The sequence below is a fragment of the Bidens hawaiensis genome, unplaced genomic scaffold (genome assembly GCF_021521415.1).
Source record: "Bidens hawaiensis isolate Kalapana, Puna unplaced genomic scaffold, B.hawaiensis_p1.1 tig00003540_1, whole genome shotgun sequence".
NCBI classification, from domain to species: Eukaryota; Viridiplantae; Streptophyta; class Magnoliopsida; order Asterales; family Asteraceae; genus Bidens; species Bidens hawaiensis.
In genome coordinates, this window is record NW_027491200.1 from 985,213 (window position 1) to 1,002,291 (window position 17,079).

A 17,079-nucleotide genomic window follows, 5' to 3' on the forward strand; every position below is an offset into this window, starting at 1 on the left:
TCACCCCCATTGTCGGTGCGAATGGTTTTGAGTTTCTTGCCCGTTTCGTTTTTCACTTTTTTCACGAAATCTATGAGTAAGCCCGCAACTTGGTCTTTCGTCTTTATCGTGAAAACCCACATATAGCGGGTGTAGTCGTCAACAACAAGCAAAAGGTATCGGTTTCCACCGTGTGTCTCGGGAGTAATCGCGCCACAAACATCGGCATAAACGAGCTCGAGCGGTACCTTTGCACGATAATTAGATTCTTTCGGGATATCCGATCTTGTTTGTATGCCTAGCATACATGCATCACAAATTTGCATTGGGTGTTCGATTCTTGGCACTCCATCCGCGAGTTTCGTGAGACCCCGAAGGGCATCGAAATTCAAATGCCCCAATCGAGCATGCCATATCCATGCAGCATTATGCAAATTGACTTGTAAGCAAACCGGAGAAACAACCTTTAAATTAATTTTATAAACCCGGTTGAAGGAACGTGGTACCTTGATCAGAAGCCTTCCATCTTGTTCGAATATCCATAAGATACCATCTTGAATCCTGATCTTGCATCCTCCTTCGTCTAATTGCCCGAGACTTATAATATTATTTTTGAGAGGGAATAAAATAAACGTCACTCAAGGCTCGTTGTTCTCCCCTTTGACCTTCTACTACTATCGTGCCCCGACCTTCGATTTCAACACACGAACCATCACCCAAAATTACTTTACCAGTCTTGTTGTGATCGATGTTGGAAAACCATTCCGGATTTCCCGTCATGTGGTTACTCGCCCCGTTATCAAGAATCCATGTGTTTTTATCACATGGGGTTGAAGCATATTGCTTTGGATCAACCCGACCTTCTTTTAGAAAAACGACATATTCCTTACTCCGAGCTACCGTCATCATGTTTAGAACCGGTCCGCCATCTTGAGCGAGGTTACTTTGATCGTTCGTCTCCTTGTTTCGGTTAGGATATGACGTGGCAAAGTGCCCTAGTTCATCACACCGATAACATTTAATCTTTGACCGATCCTTCTTCACTCGGGGTTCTTTCTTTTCCCGATCCACAACCTTACCCTTTCCCTTGTTCTTTTTGACTTGATTCGGTTCCCATCTTGCCTTTCCCATGACGCCTTTCTTGATTGCTTTTAGCTTTCCATTCTTCATGTGTATATAGGAGTTGTTCTTGCTTAACGGACACGGGTTTATCTTCATCTCCAGATCGTTCCTCAAACGCTTTTAGGCGTCCAACGGCTTCATGGAACGTCATGGTCTTTATATCAGCAAACTGTTCAATAGTAGCAACAATCGCTATATACCTCTTTCTCGGAACGGACTTCAAAAGCTTTCTCACAAGGGTCTTTTCTTCAAACGGTTCTCCAAAATTACTTGCTTTGGAAGCTATTTGGCTTATCTTGGTCGAGAAGTCATCAATTGTGTCGGTTTCTTTCATCTTGAATACATCGAACTCATGTTGAAGAGACCCAATACGTGCTTCTCGAACCCTATCAACCCCAATGAAACGAGTCTTAAGTGCATCCCATATCTCTTTAGCGGTGGAAAGGTGAGACATTTGCATCACCAAAGCCTCCGGCATGCCTTGATAAAGATACACAATCGCCAACCCATCTATCTTCGGGTCAACCACTATTCCCGTTCTTGGTTCGATAGCCTCCAACAACCCTTGAACCTTGAAGATGGCCTTGATTTTTACCGTCCAAATCGTTTAATTAGTGGACGTAAGAATCGAAAACTGAATCGATAGAAAAATTGGTTCTTTAGGAAAACCGACTTGATTACATGGCCCTCCAACTTGATTATTTGGTTGATCGCCCATCTTTTCTTCTTGTTCGTTAGAATTCAATTCAAATCTAGACTCAATATTGTTGAACCCGTAAAGAGTTTCAAAACGAACAAATCTGATCGAATAGCTTAACTCCTGGGAACCTTCTGATATTGAGTGCTTTCAAAAATTCCTTATGCCACGTGGGGTGTATTTGAATTAATTTAAATAACCCTTGAAACAATAAAAGAACCCTTCGACAAGAAACCTTTGAGAAATTGAACAATTCTAATATTCCAAAACTTCTCTGGAATGCTTCAAGAACCCTTTTAGCAAATATATTATCCCAAAACTCCAAAACAACTTCCCTTCCTGTTCGTCGGTGCACACAAAGCCACCCACAAACCTTGAAGATTAATTGAATAAATTAAAGTTTTTGCTGCTTCTTGGTTCTTGATGCACACGTCACGATAATTTGACGACCAAGACCTGACCCAGAACACCTTTAGCAGTAGATGAGATTACAAACGCCGTTCAGGTAAGCCTCCGGAATCGGTTCTTCACAGCATGCTTCTTGATTTCCGATCACTGATTAACACCCGTTGCAATCTTGCCAGACTTTCTTGATCGGTAATCCTCGCCGCCGGTACAGAACCTTAACCGTAGCTCTTGATACTCGATCAATCTTAGAACCCGTCGCAGAGGTCTTGCAACCAGATGTGATTGCCTTCCTCGCCGGACTCACCTTCGATCGGAGATGCCTTGCGCTGCCGGAACTTCTTGATCGATATTTAGCCTCTGATACCAATTGAAGACAATAATATTCAAGTCTAAACCTTTATTGTATTGATTAATATGTTGTTGTTGTTGTTATGATTATTTGATTACAAATAACCCCTATTTATAACCATACAATTACTTGTTAGACAAGAATAGGAGGAAAACTAACTCAATAACCCCCTAGGTTTGTAAGTACGACAACTAGGTCCCCGCACTTACGCAAGATTACACTAACATGGTGGTGTGGTGCTTTTTCTAGCAGCGTTGGTGAACGACGATGGCATGGTGGGTGTGGTGGTGGTGGCTGCAAGGTGTGAAAGACCACTTTGCCCTTCAAACTAACAGAGTTAATATACAGAGAGACGTAAATTGCACCGCCAAAAGACTACAGAGACTCAACTAGTTCATTTTAAGTTTGAGGGACTCAAAGTGCCTCTGCCCAATAAACCACATAGACACAAATAGAATTTCTCTCATATATGAGTAAAGTTTTTTTTTTAATAAAAACTTTTTTGAACATATTGATTGATGCGTACGTAAAAGGGTCTGTCACGATGACACCTCCTTTATTACTCCGTATGGTTTATATCATGGAGAAAGTTAACGTACAAATGAAATTAACGTGCTAAACGTGAGAATCAAGTAGAGTAATTATGTATTACTCTATAATGTAATTACATAATTATCCTACTTGTGATTCTCACGTTTAGCACGATAATTTCATTTGTATTTGATTCGAACCCTTATATAATGATCAGTTTATTAATTTAATATAACGAGTCTCCGGTGTTCATGATTTCTTGTGCAATCCTTGAACACTTGAATCTTGATTGCCGGCTAGCATAAAAGCCTCAGTCAAAACATTGAAATCATCTGACTGTACGTTTAGTATTTAAACAATAGAAACATATTATAGAGTCAACTAACAGTTAAAAAAAACTAATTTAAAGTTAAAAAACACATGCGTAAATAATTTATAATTTTATAATTTTTTTATTTGAACGACTTGTTTTTCTATACAATTTTATCACCCACTTAAATATTACTAAATTGCTATTTCGAGTAAAGAAATAGAAATAAAAATATTAATTTATGATGATTTGATTAAAAAAACAGATAAATAAATGTATTTGAAGATGACATTATTTTATTTTGAAAGTGTAAATTAGAAAAGTGAGTCCATATCATAAAATTACACCTACGTAAAAATGTATTGTTAATTCTTGATGAAAATACCAATCTTTAGTTAAATTATGTAAGAAATTCAGTTGGAGATAAAGACTTAACCGACACTACAAAGTGAAGGTAAATACTATTTGTTCCAAGAACCTATTATGGCGAGTTGCAAAAGAACGTAGAAACCTAGGATGAACGCTTACGTGATCCATACCACCTATGTCATATAAAGAAAGGCTTGTGATCCTGTTGTTTTCTTTGACCCGAACCATTTTGAACTCACAAATTTGAAGAAGCTTTGAGATTTTATTTCGCTTGGGGCTCCAAATTAAAATGATTAAACCACCTCTTAAACGAGTGAGATAGATGACAAATCAAAAGACGTATTGTTTGTGTTCACACACACCATTTAGCATAAGTGTATCATTAATGACACCAAAGTATATATGATGTTAATTTTACTATTGTTCTCCAAGAACCTTTTTACTATGAAAATGATGTATATCAATACGAATTCTATCTAATATCTTTCTCAATATATAGCATATTACAAAAAAAAAAAAAAGGGTTGGTTGCATAATGTTATCTATAAGATGATACATTTGGTGTCAAGTTTCAGCCAATAAAATCACCAGGGACCATGTTTTTTGGTGAAGGTTTTAACAATGACATTCAACCCTAAAGAATCAAGATTTTAACTTTTAAGGGTTCACATTGAAGGATTTATGTTAAATGGAGAATGTTTTTTTTACATATTGGAGTCTTACCCTTTTCACCGTATAGCAAAATTAAGAAACATATATAGCAAGTACTGTTGGTAGAAGTCATAGATGTGGTACATTCAACACAAGTATTTATAAGACACTTTGATGCAAACTTTGGAATTCAAATGAAGGCTTTGCTTCCATCCTTTCTAGAGCAAGCTTGATCTTTCCACAGGCACAACTTATTCATTATCGTGCTCGGTATGGTTTCTGCACTTCTCCATCACTCGAGGGGCTGCGAACAAAACACCAAATGTTTGATTCAAATCTTGAAAAGAATTAACATCTTGATTTTAGTTGAATTTTCAATATTTTACCTAGGCCAATTGCATCTGAACTCTTCATTATCCTCATCCTCTTACAAGAGGCAATGAACATACTGCATCAAATGAATTTTTCATCAAGATCATGAAACTTCTGTCGAGAAATGTTATGGTTCGACTTTCAGTTTTCAACAACATGCAAAAGATTAACCAATAATGTTAATGGCTAAAACACTAAGGGAAGTGAAACTTACTCCCATGGAACATCACCAACCAGCATCCATTCACCATCTTTGTCTTCGTAGGTCAGTACATACTCGGAAGCATGGAGAAGATCCTTAAGTCGACTCTCACTTAATCCCTCTCTCGTACGAACACCATGGCTACCGTATTGACCTATAAAAAATCCAAATCATTATCATGTGAAAATGTCAAAAACATACAAACAATAAAAAGCTCCTATGCGGGCTATTTTTGCTATAACATATGTAAAACTATACGCTCACAAGTAAACAATCCAATCACCATCTTTGTCTTCATAGGTCACACTGCATATATATTTTTGCTATTACATATGTAAAACTACACGGTCACTAGTAAGCCTCGCAACCAGGGCTGGTTGGGCGACGAGTCAAAACGGGCTCGGGTCAAGCTCTGAGCAAAATGCGTCCGGGTCAAACGGACCATTTAAAAAGTAACTATTTGGTTCGGACCAAGACGGGCTCCAGTCAGAATGGCTTAGGGTAAAACAGGTTTGGTCGGTACGGATTCCAAACAATATATATTCCGGGTCAAAACTCATAACTAGTCGTTCAAAAAACTATCAGTTTGTTTAGGGTCAGGACGGATTCGAGTTAGAACGGGTTCGGGTCGATGCGATTTCAAAGCAAAATAAGTCCGGGTCAGAAAAATAGAAGTTGCATATTAGTTCAGGTCAAAACGGAGTCCGGCCAAAATGGACTCTGATTTAAATGAGTATTTTAAAAAAAGAAATGTACCGTAATAGTCTCACCTTTATAATATTTTATGATAAGCCCAAGAAGCCCACAAAAGAAGGACCATACCTAAAGAACTAACCATAAATGCCCATGTTAGTTTATCTATAATAGTCTATGCATACATGTATGCAACTAAAACTAAAAGTTAACTTGTGCACAATAGATGCATACAAAAACAAACACTTTTCATGATCTGTTTTTTAAACTCCAAATCTGACACAAATTATCATACCTATCAAAAGTAGCTCTTATAAACATATTTTATATGGCATAAAAGACCAAGAAACAACTTATGATACGCATCAAGAATTAAAAGAGATTTACCAATTGTAAAACAGCTAAACATTTTTTCAAGAGCCGAAGAAAGATCCAAATAGCACGAACAGGTCTCGAGATCCACTTTCCGCAAATATGGAGCTCCATCCATGCTGACCTTCACATATAGGCAGCCGGGTCCCACCTTCGAATCACCGCCTTCTTCATTCTTTGTATGGCTAACCGCCATGGTGTTCTTTCTGAAAGATCGAATCGGAGGCCATCCTACAACTTGTTCCCTGACCATAAACATGTAAACTTTAGCAACTCAAATATAAATAAAAGTAAACAAAAAAAAACACCAAAAAGTTAATTTATTAAATATTTTTGGGGTGTTACTTAAATTGCTTCCAAGTTCCAACTTTGACAATCAATTATTGAGTTGACTTTCTAAAGTCAAAGTAGACCTCTAATCTTGGAATCATGGATAAGTAACATCATTTAAGAAACTCAAATTACTTACAACCCCTATCAAATTGTATAATAAGTTAAAAGAACCAAGATTACATGATCAGATTCTTGATAATGAAAGTTGACTTTTAAAAGTCAAACAAACAACTAAACCAGCTTCTATACGTATAACATCATAATCTCCAAACACATAATCCTTACTTGGGATCAGAAGAAGAACCTTGACCATTCAACTTATCAGGAACCTGAGTCGTCTTCTTCTCCACTACACCAGTCTCATGCACAGACCCATGTTTGACCAAGCCAACGTCATCACCCGCCAAAACCCACTTCCAAGAACCACCCTTGATTGCATCTGAGAAACCCCTTTTGGCTCCAGCCACCAAAACCACCTCTCTCTCCGGTGACTCAGAACCAGGCAAACCGAGTCTCAACTCAGTAGCTTTAAAGTTCAAATCTTTAGTATTATTATTGTTGGTTGTCTCATAAACTTGTCTCTCCATGTTTGCCTCTGACAAGCCTATGTAGTAGTAAGACTAATAATCTTGTTCTTTAATCAACATAGACATATATGAAAGAAATTATTTTTATTAAAGAGTTGCTTTGGTATCTCTGTAGCCCCTCCTCTTAATATTATTCCTATAGTATAGACTGTTGTTAAAAAGAATGGTGGAACAGGGAACATTTTTTGGGGAAGGTCACTGCCCAATGCTTTGTTATATTTGCATTGATGACGTCACTGGGACATGTACATTGTGGATTAAAGATTGTAACCTTATCTTAATTTGGTAAGTCTTGCTTTTGAAAATGCTTCATTGGGTAATCCATGATGGATGACCGCTGATAAAAGGTGTAAATTGATGCTTAGTGGTGTTGTGGGGATAATGTTAGCTTAATCTACGCGGTTTTTAAACAACTTAGTTTTACATTCATGATCGATGAATGTAAGCTAGTTAAAACAAGCTAGTTGTGCATATTGTTACTCGCTTATCTTCCATTTCAATGCAAACGCTATACCTAGATAAAGATTTGAACTAAGTTGGATCGAACCCCAACCCAAAAACCTAAACCTAAGAAAAGACTAACATGTACCCAAATCAAAATAATTCAGGTTGGCTCTTGGGTTTGATTTATAGGTTTCAAGTCAAACCTAATAAGTTTTCATTTAAAACCTTGATATCATTATTAAGTATAGACTAAGGTTATCATAACTTCACATTTTAGGCACCATGTACAAAAAAAAAACACTAGTCAACGCATTCCACCTATTATGGCTAATCGATTGTTTATTGTTTTTAGGCAAATTGGATTTTGATAATCCCAACTAAATGCAATTGGCCGATTATAACCCCAACCGAGTTTATTCCCACTGGTGGTCCCAAATTCTAAAAAAAATTGGCTCTCAATGGTCCTTTATTAAAAAAACCTATCGGTGTTAAGTTTTTTTTTTTTTTTTTCAAATTTCAAACTGAACTTTTATGGCTTTTGATCAGAGGGAGGATACAAGTCGATTGATGTAAATCTTAGCTCCAAACGTCATGATTAGTGTTTCAAATCGGGTGTTTGAACTTCAAATTAACAAAGAGAGTTAATTGAAATTATGGTCCCTATGTTGAAACCAAAACACAGGTTTCAACCCCGTGTGCCATTTTCGCATATATGGGCCATGTGGTGGTCCATTTTTTTTTTGCAATCGGGACCCTGCCGTGAACCCAATCTTTGTTTTTGTTTTTTTTTGCGAAAAGACCATTCAACCCTTCCAATTTGCAACCATGTGGTTTTAAGTACATGCAATTTGGACCCTCAGTCTATTAACATATATTCCCTCCAACAGTTTTAACCAACCGAATGTTGACTTTTTAGGGTTGACTATCTTTGACCCGTTGACCTTTATTGCAAGCTGCTTATTACAATATACTAAACATAAATAATCATAATCTTGACAATCTAAACTAATTATTTGTATAAATTTACCAAATAGACTTGAAATTAAAAATATACATAGTTTGACTATCTTAAGTCAAACTGTGACTTTACATAACATTAACAATTGAAACAGAAGGTGCATACATAGATGTATATACATTCAAATCCATACAATAAATACTATATAGAGTTTGACTTGTTAGGTCAAATCCATACAACACATACATACATACATACACTCACAAATACACATATACATACACACACACACATAAATACACAAAAACATACATACATATACACAACCATCACATATATCTACACACATTGATATGCATACGTAGATATAAACATATACGCATACATAGATGCATACAGTTATGCATACATGCACAACCATACATACATATATACATGAATACATACATAAATACATACATACATACATACATGCATGCATGCATACATACATACATACACACACACATACATACATACACACACACATACATACATACATACACACACACACACACATACATACATACATACATACATAAAAAGACTGTTATGCCCCTGCATAAATACACATACACACATCGCAAGCACTTGATTCCATAACTAATTAGTTTGTTGTTGTTGTTGTTCCACAAAGTCAACAGATGCATCTAATCATACATACTAATTATACATACATACATACATACATACATACATAAAAAGACTGTTAGACTGTTATGCCCCTGCATAAATACATATACACACATTGCAAGCACTTGATTTCTTAACTAATTAGTTTGTTATTGTTTTTCTACAAAGTTAACATGCATCTAATTATTCATAATAAGTATACATACATCTAATTATACATGCTAATTATACATACATATACCTAATAACATAAAACAAAGCACTTTAATCATGCATATGCATACAAAAAATAAATACATATAACCGTGCATATGCACACAGTTTTACAAATTCATATACATAAAAAGAAGGATACATAGATACAAACACAATCACACCCACATTAATCATACATATGTGCACAAATTGATCAAATTGACAACATTGAAGTAACTAGATTGTTGCTTAAGTTAATACAAAATGTCCTAATTAGTTGTTGATATAATACAAAATACATGATTGCTAGTCTAGGTCATTACTAGTTAAGTTAATAATATATAAAATATATGATTATCAGTCTAGGTCATTACTAGTTTAGTTAATAATATACAAACCACCAACTACTTAAACCCTACTTGATTTGATCCTGTCCACCTGTTTGAAACAGGATATTGTAGATATTGTAAGGTTGGTTTTCACCAAAACTCAAGTTCCAGGTGGTCAAATCTAACATCTGGCTATAAAACCAATAACATAATCGTCTCAATTATAGAGCATCGACCTAAAACTGAATTTAATGGAGCAAATGAATTAACGGGGAAAATGGGAATTCCAGAACCGATGAAAAACGTGGTATTAAGCATTGCATCAATAATCCAAGCCATTTTTATGATCGATGGGACGGCGGGATACGACAGCGGCTGGAACGTTAATTCAGGGTTGTAAGTTGCGAAGGTGGGGGGTTATATGGAGCCGTGTTTTGGTTAAGGGTGAAAATATGTTGTTACCCTTTAAACTAATGGAAGTAACAACCGTTAATCATGGTTGGGCCCGATTGCAAAAAAAAAAGGACCACCACATGGGCCATATCTGCGATAATGGCACCACAGGGCTGAGACCTGTGTTTTGGGTTTCACCATAGGGACCATTATTGTAGTTAACTCTAACAAAAATTAAGTTGTTTGGAGCATCGTTTTGAGCTAAGTTGTGTATCAATCGAATCGTATACTCCTTCTGATAAAATCCCTAAAAAATCAATTTGAAATTCAAAAAAAAAAAAAAAACATAACACCGTTAAGTTATGTTTTTAACGGGGAACCAGTGAGAGACATTTCTTTAATTTGGGACCACCAGTGGGAATAAACTCAGTTGTGATTATTATCGGCCAATATTAAAATACAGTTTGTCTTGTTTTTATTAATATATCATTGGAAATGGAGGAGAAACTGCTTTACGACTAAAGAAAAATATGTTGTTTTATTATTAGCATTAAAGATTTCTTTTTTTAAATAAAACTGTTATGATTTTTTAGATACTTAGACCCCGATTAAACCAACCCGAAAAAAAAACATGAACCCAAATAACCAACCCCGAAACTATAGTAAGATATTTGGGTTGGGTTTCAGATGTAATATCGCACACTAGTTGGTGAGGAGAACAAACCTTCCATATAAAGATGTGGATACATTCTCTACCATGACAAGTTCTAAACGTGTTGTCACACCCCAACCTACGGCGGAACATGCCGGGGCGCGACATTGATTGTATCATAGTTTAAAAGACACAAAGTAAAATACAAGTGTCAATATCTAAATTATTCATTCATATATCAAGTTCAAAAGCACAAACATAGTTTCAAATGAAATATCGTTACATTCAAATACTCAAAACATAAATAACTTAAAATTTGTCACGCCCCAACCTATGGCGGAATATGCCGGGTGCGACAAGTGTGAGGCGATAGTGGCTCGTTCTGGCTAAAGCGGACAATATCATGGTGCGGTTATGCTGGGCTGTTACAAATGACATGACTGGTAAGGGCCGGCCTGGTGTGCCAACGAGGATGTTGGGCTCCTTAAGAGGGATGGATTGTAAGACCCAACGTAGTGGGGCGCTTCCCATCCTCAAGGCTTCCCATAGCACCGGGAACCCTCGGTGGGGGGGGGGGGGTTGGTTTTGATTGGTGAGTTTTTTAATTGTTAATTTTTTTCTAAATAATAATAAAAAAATAATAATGAGGTAATAATTGTTGGGGCTCCATCAATTACACCTATTTTAACTATAAAGCGCTTAAGGTGACGTGACGCCACATGGCGCATAACGCCCCATATGGGCTCCATCCACTACACATGGTCTAATATCACACATCCATTGGGAGGATAACAAAACCTTCCATATAAGTAGGTGGATACCTTCCCTACTATCATGTGCTCAATATCTGTGAGGCAATGGTGGTTTGTCCTAGCTAAAGCGGACATAATCCAATTATATATTATCCCAACGCTAGACATCACCCCACCACACCCTTTGAAATGTGAAACCCTCTAATGCTTGTGTGACACATTTTTTTCTTCATATTTCACCCTTAGACCATGTGTAGTCATAAAGCCCAACCCCTGGGCGTTATGCGTCACGTGGTGTCCAGTCAGAGTTATGATATTTTTTACAAAAACATGTGTAGTCATAACTTTCCACCCATGGGCGTTACGCGCCACGTGGCGCCTAGTCACTTTTACACTTTGTTTTTTTTTTAAAATTTTTTATTAAGAATAATAAAATAACAATAATATTTTTATTAAATAACTATTTCATTAAAATAAAAAAACTACTCGTCTCCATCGTCTTCAGCTTCGTCGTCTTCGCCCTAGTCGTCGTTGTCGTCTTTATCACCGTCTTCATTGTTTCCCTCGTTTTGATTCTCATTTTCACCAGGCAAACGCCGATTCATCCAAAGATGTTGGACAAAATCCCCCTTTAGTGCGTTATGTATCTCTCTTGACCGCACAAAATCTGAGTTTTCGAGTCTTTGCTCCATACTTGTTGGAGTTCGTGGTGGATCCGAGTCCGGTATGAAAGTTGGACATATTTCTCTTCCCTCGTCCTCGATGATCATGTTATGCATTATGATACACGTATACATAGCACATTTCATTCTTTCTAAAGACCATAGAAGACAAGGATTTTTAACGAAATGCCATCGTTGTTGAAGAACCCCAAAACACCTCTCGATATCATTTCTCGCAGAATCTTGTACTTTCTTAAAATACTATCTTTTTTCATCCAAAGGGTCTCTGAATGTTTTCACGATTAACGCATACTCTGGATATATTCCATCACCCAGATAGTACCCATGATGGTAGAAGTTATCGTTAGCCCAAAACGAAGGGACGAGAACGTTCCTAGATATGTAACTCTCCATCACAGGCAACTGTTCTAAGACGGTTTTATGTCATTGTTGGAACCGGGAACACCAAAGAATGCCAACCAAATCCAAAGGTCGTATGAAGCAATCGCTTGAAGGCTGACATTTGGTCCCTTTTGGTCACCTCTTGTGTATTAACCTCGCCATGCAGTTGGATAATTAGCCCATTCCCAATGCATGCAATCTACACTCCCTATCATGTCGGGTAAACCATGCACCCTTGTATGGGCCTCGTAAAGACGTTGTAGATCATTCCAGCTGGGCTCTCTCAGATAATGTGGTCCATATAGTTTCAATATTCTTATATTTACACAACTTTTAAAAAATAATTGATTAAAGTAAACAAGCGATATAATTATTTAAAAAAAATGAAAGGTACCATAACAAAAATACTCCAAGGTATCCCGAGTTGTTTTATCGGCCATCTTTAAATACTTGTCGTTGATGTCGGCCGTGTTTCCGTAGGCGAGCACGCGTACGGCTGAAGTAACCTTCTGAATAGTCGTGTATCCTAGCGTCCCTCGACCGTCCGACTTTTGCTTAATGTAATCAAGCTCACGCTTCAAATCATTGGTGATGCGCATAAATAAATTTTTAGACATCCCAAAACGACGCCTAAAGGTCTTCGGGTTCTTGTATCTCGGCGAGTCGCCGAAGTAATCTGTCATCAACCGGTTGTTGGATTTGCTACGATCTCGTTCGATATATGCTCTATTTGAAACGAGGAGTGGATGAGAGCTAACAGAACTCATATAATAAGTTGTCGCGAGAACAATTGCACTCGTAACCGCCTCCTCCTCAGCGTCGTCTTCGGCTTGTTGGTCGGGCCCAAAAACTAATTACATATAGAAGTAGGAGAATCCAGTTATAGGGAAGTTGGTGTGAAGAAATATAGAGTAGAAAGAAAGACTTATAAATTTGGTGAGTTTTGATTGGGGATGAAGTTGGTTAATATATAGAAAATAAATTTTTTTAACGGTCATATGACCGTTGGGAATTTGTTATTGTTTTTTTTTAAATTTTCGTGCCTTCCACCTGCGTTATCTACAAAACGCCGCAAAAAAATAAACCATAACGCCCGGGGGGGGGGGGGGGGTTGTGCCCCCGGCGCTATCCACCATAAAGCTGACACAACGCCATGACTACGGAAGGCCTTACCATAACCGTTGTCGCCTACCAGCTTTCTTATTTAATATTGTGGATGGCAAACATGAGTCCTGTGTATATAAACTAGTAACTTATTCTCGCAAAACTGTAAAAAAATGTTATGTTACGTATGTGTTTTCTGTGTACAACGCCCAATTAAACATACACATAAGAAGGGCAACAATAAATCATGAAACTAGCCTAGTTACAACTTAAAAATCGTTTCCTCTCCCTCAAGTACAATATCCGTATACGTACCTGTACACGGTTGTAACCGTATCAAAAATCAATAAAAACGTGTACCAAAATTTTCACTATGGCACGGGTATTTCGGTACGGTACCCGTTTTTGAACCACTTTGCCTTTTGATTTCCAAATATTTGACGATCTTGAAACCGGTAATAGTACAAGTAATAAATAATCTAAATTAGTCCAGGTATCGGTACTTGTACATGTACGTGACGAGTCCCAAATTAGTACCAGTATCAAATTGGTCGCCAATTTAATGATAAGATAGTATTGAAGAACCTTAATCAGGTCGCCAATTTTAAGTGATTTGTTTGCTTGTTCGAGTCTTGGATGTTATATTATTTAATATTGAAGAAACATTTGGTATTGTTCAATAATAACATTGTTGGAGAATTTATTTTATATATTAAATATGAAGAATCCCAATTAAACTCATACATATTCCAAGCAGCTACAAAATACCTAACGTACTCATACCGTGCCCATACATGTACTCGATTGTACCTGTATCGAAATTCAACAAAACAAGTACTGATACCCGTACCGAATAGGCTAAATAGGTACGGGTACGGGTATTTGGGACAATATGCTCATCCCTAGGTTGAAGTATCGAGGCCTTGAATGCTTAACTTGTCAACTAAGGTTTGAAATTGTTGAGCTCCTATATGTTTAGTGAACAAATCGACAAATTTCATATTGGAATCAACATGCAAATGTTGTATCTCTTGTAAATCTACTCTTTCTCTCATGAAGTAACAATCTATCTCCACATGTTTGGTCCGTTCATGAAACACGTGATTATTGCAATATGGTGTGTCACCTGATTATCACAAATAAATGCATTGGTACATTATGTGGTACTTCAACTGCCTTTAGGAGCTATCCATTTCACAATACTTCATTAACCAACTAACCGTTGTTAACATTGCACAATATTCTGCTCCAGCCGAAGAGTTTGAGATGACTGATTGTTTCTTTAATCTTCATGAAATTGGTGTGCCTCCAAAAATTAACAACTAACCTATATGTGATCTTGTGTAAGGACATTCGGGTTGAAATTTGAAGTTGCACCCTACTCTTCTCAAACCTACCATTACACCCTGTACTTCAAAATAAATTAATTTGATCAGAATTCTTTGCATGTATAAATCAAGCAAAAAAAAAATAATATATTGATATAGTTTTACTTTTAGCCATGTAGAATATTTGATTATTGATCCAGATTTGAACTTCGTAAATGCTGGATTTATTAAAATTCCATTATCATGAAAACATATTTAAAAAAGTAAGAAGAAGAACAAAACAAAACTAAAAATAAAAAGAGAAAACAAACCAACAAAAAAGCATGAAAAAGGTCTAAATCTTAATTTACGCGTAGGGTGGATTACTGGAATCGACCGTACAATGATAGAAAGACAAAAGGCAAATCCATAAATAAAGGTATTTGTGAAAGTTGATTTATAGAATCCGAATTTAGTTGTTTTTCTTAATCATAAAAAAATATTCCTTTGTAATCCTTGTTTCTGGAAAACAATAACTTATAGTTGTTTAATAATCTCGATTTGTGTTTCAGTTATTGGTGTATTTTTTAATATTTTATTAAGAAAGAGGTGTTTCAACTTCTATTTAAATCGATGCAGAAGACAACCAAACAACAAAAAATTTGATACCATTTATTCGAGACAAACGACAATCTCCAATAACACGTGATAGAGAAAAGAGAAACGAAACAAATTCACTAAATATTATTAACGAGTATAGCGGCATTTAAAGAAAACAAAAACCATAAACATAATCAAACTAGGAAACAATTTCATAATTATGATAAATAACTTGTTGATCAAGAAATAGATACTTTAAAATTATTAAAAATATTCAACTTTCATACTTATCTTGTTGTTTAATCCATATAAAAAAAGGATCTTGGAAATTACTCTAGTTGAACGGGCCCTTGTTTTTTATTGCAAATTCTGATTTTTTGCAGTTGAACCGGGCCTAGATCCGGTACATGGGCCGACAACGTAACAATAGCCCCCCCCTAAATCGTACGTGTTAACGTGCTAAAAGTAGCTATAAATTATTTACTAAAATTATGTTAATCTAGACAATAAGTAATAATTCTAGACTCTTAACCTGACTAAAAACTTCTAACCGGCAAGTATAGTGCAGCTAAGTAAGTTCGGATATCGAACCTACAAGACTCTTTTAATTATGTAAACTAGCTAATTAGACTCGACTAACGAACACGACTATTTATTTGTATTATTTGAGGGGATTTTAATAAAATACTAAGATTAAACTATTATTAATAATAATTAAGAAAATACGAGTAAATTAGACAATTTGATTTGACTGATTCAGATGATAATGAAAAACCACCTATGCTAGAATCCCCCTAAGTTGTAGTTATCAATTAATCGGGAAATACTTTTATGGAACATAGATTATAAAATAGACACTTAAGAGAAACTCCGAACATGACCTCTGACCCTTCTTAAGGAGACACATATGGATTTCTAATGAGTTTTTAGGCACATCAGTTTAAGATATTAGACTCCCTTAGGGTTACCTAATTAATTATGAACGAGTACCTTAATACGAAATCCTACCTTACAGCTGGGAAATCAAAGGTAGTTTAATAAATTCAACTTACTCGATAGACAATGTTAACCAATCAAACCTAGACGGACTCCTTACGAAGAACTAAATCTAGCAATCTTAGTCAACAAAAGACCTATCTGATAATCTATTACCTTACAACTTTCTATATTAGTAGCACACTTATATTTGTTTGATTAATAATATTTTTCATATGATCTAATTATAAATCAATCACAAACTAGTCAAAAACACATAGTAGATGATCTAACAAAATGATATTCTATGAAACAATCACCAAGGATAATGTGGAACAACAAAACTCAACCAAAACCAAGCACACGTATGCATCAATTAAATAAAACCAAACTCTTTACTGACTCATAATACCATAACAAAAAGTAAGTCCCAATCAAAATAAAACATTAACAAAGGTTCATCGATAGCCTAGGCAGTCTACAACGTTTAGCCTAGCATTGGAAAATCAAACAAAACAACCATAAAAGAAATCATGGTGCAAAACAATAGAAACGAAAGATTAAAATATATAAAACCCGTAGTTTTTAATCTTGATCAAGTAGAACTTAACTGGTTGATTCCTTGCCTTCAAAACCTCTAAAATATGCAATCCTAAGCT

At 36.0% G+C, this 17,079-nt stretch overlaps 1 protein-coding gene across 1 annotated transcript; it reads right to left on the minus strand.

The window, feature by feature from the left end:
- Positions 1–4,644: 4,644 nt before the first annotated feature.
- Positions 4,645–7,032, minus strand: LOC143623776 (auxin-responsive protein IAA27-like). Its single transcript, XM_077094618.1, has 5 exons — positions 6,674–7,032; positions 6,071–6,300; positions 5,003–5,144; positions 4,803–4,864; positions 4,645–4,720 (listed from the first exon to the last, which is right to left on the minus strand). The coding sequence occupies exons 1-5, from the start codon at positions 6,973–6,975 to the stop codon at positions 4,668–4,670; spliced, it is 789 nt and encodes a 262-aa protein (XP_076950733.1). The 5' UTR covers positions 6,976–7,032; the 3' UTR covers positions 4,645–4,667.
- Positions 7,033–17,079: the final 10,047 nt, after the last annotated feature.

Bases quoted from the DNA above. Each gene is read 5' to 3' on its own strand.
- LOC143623776 (XM_077094618.1), bottom strand. From the start codon at position 6,975: ATGGAGAGACAAGTTTATGAGACAACCAACAATAATAATACTAAAGAT. The intron at 6,301-6,673 runs GTAAGGATTATG...GTTTATGGTCAG, and splicing joins GGTTCTTCTTCTGATCCCAA to GGAACAAGTTGTAGGATGGC. The intron at 5,145-6,070 runs GTAAATCTCTTT...GATTTTTTATAG, and splicing joins GTTTAGCTGTTTTACAATTG to GTCAATACGGTAGCCATGGT.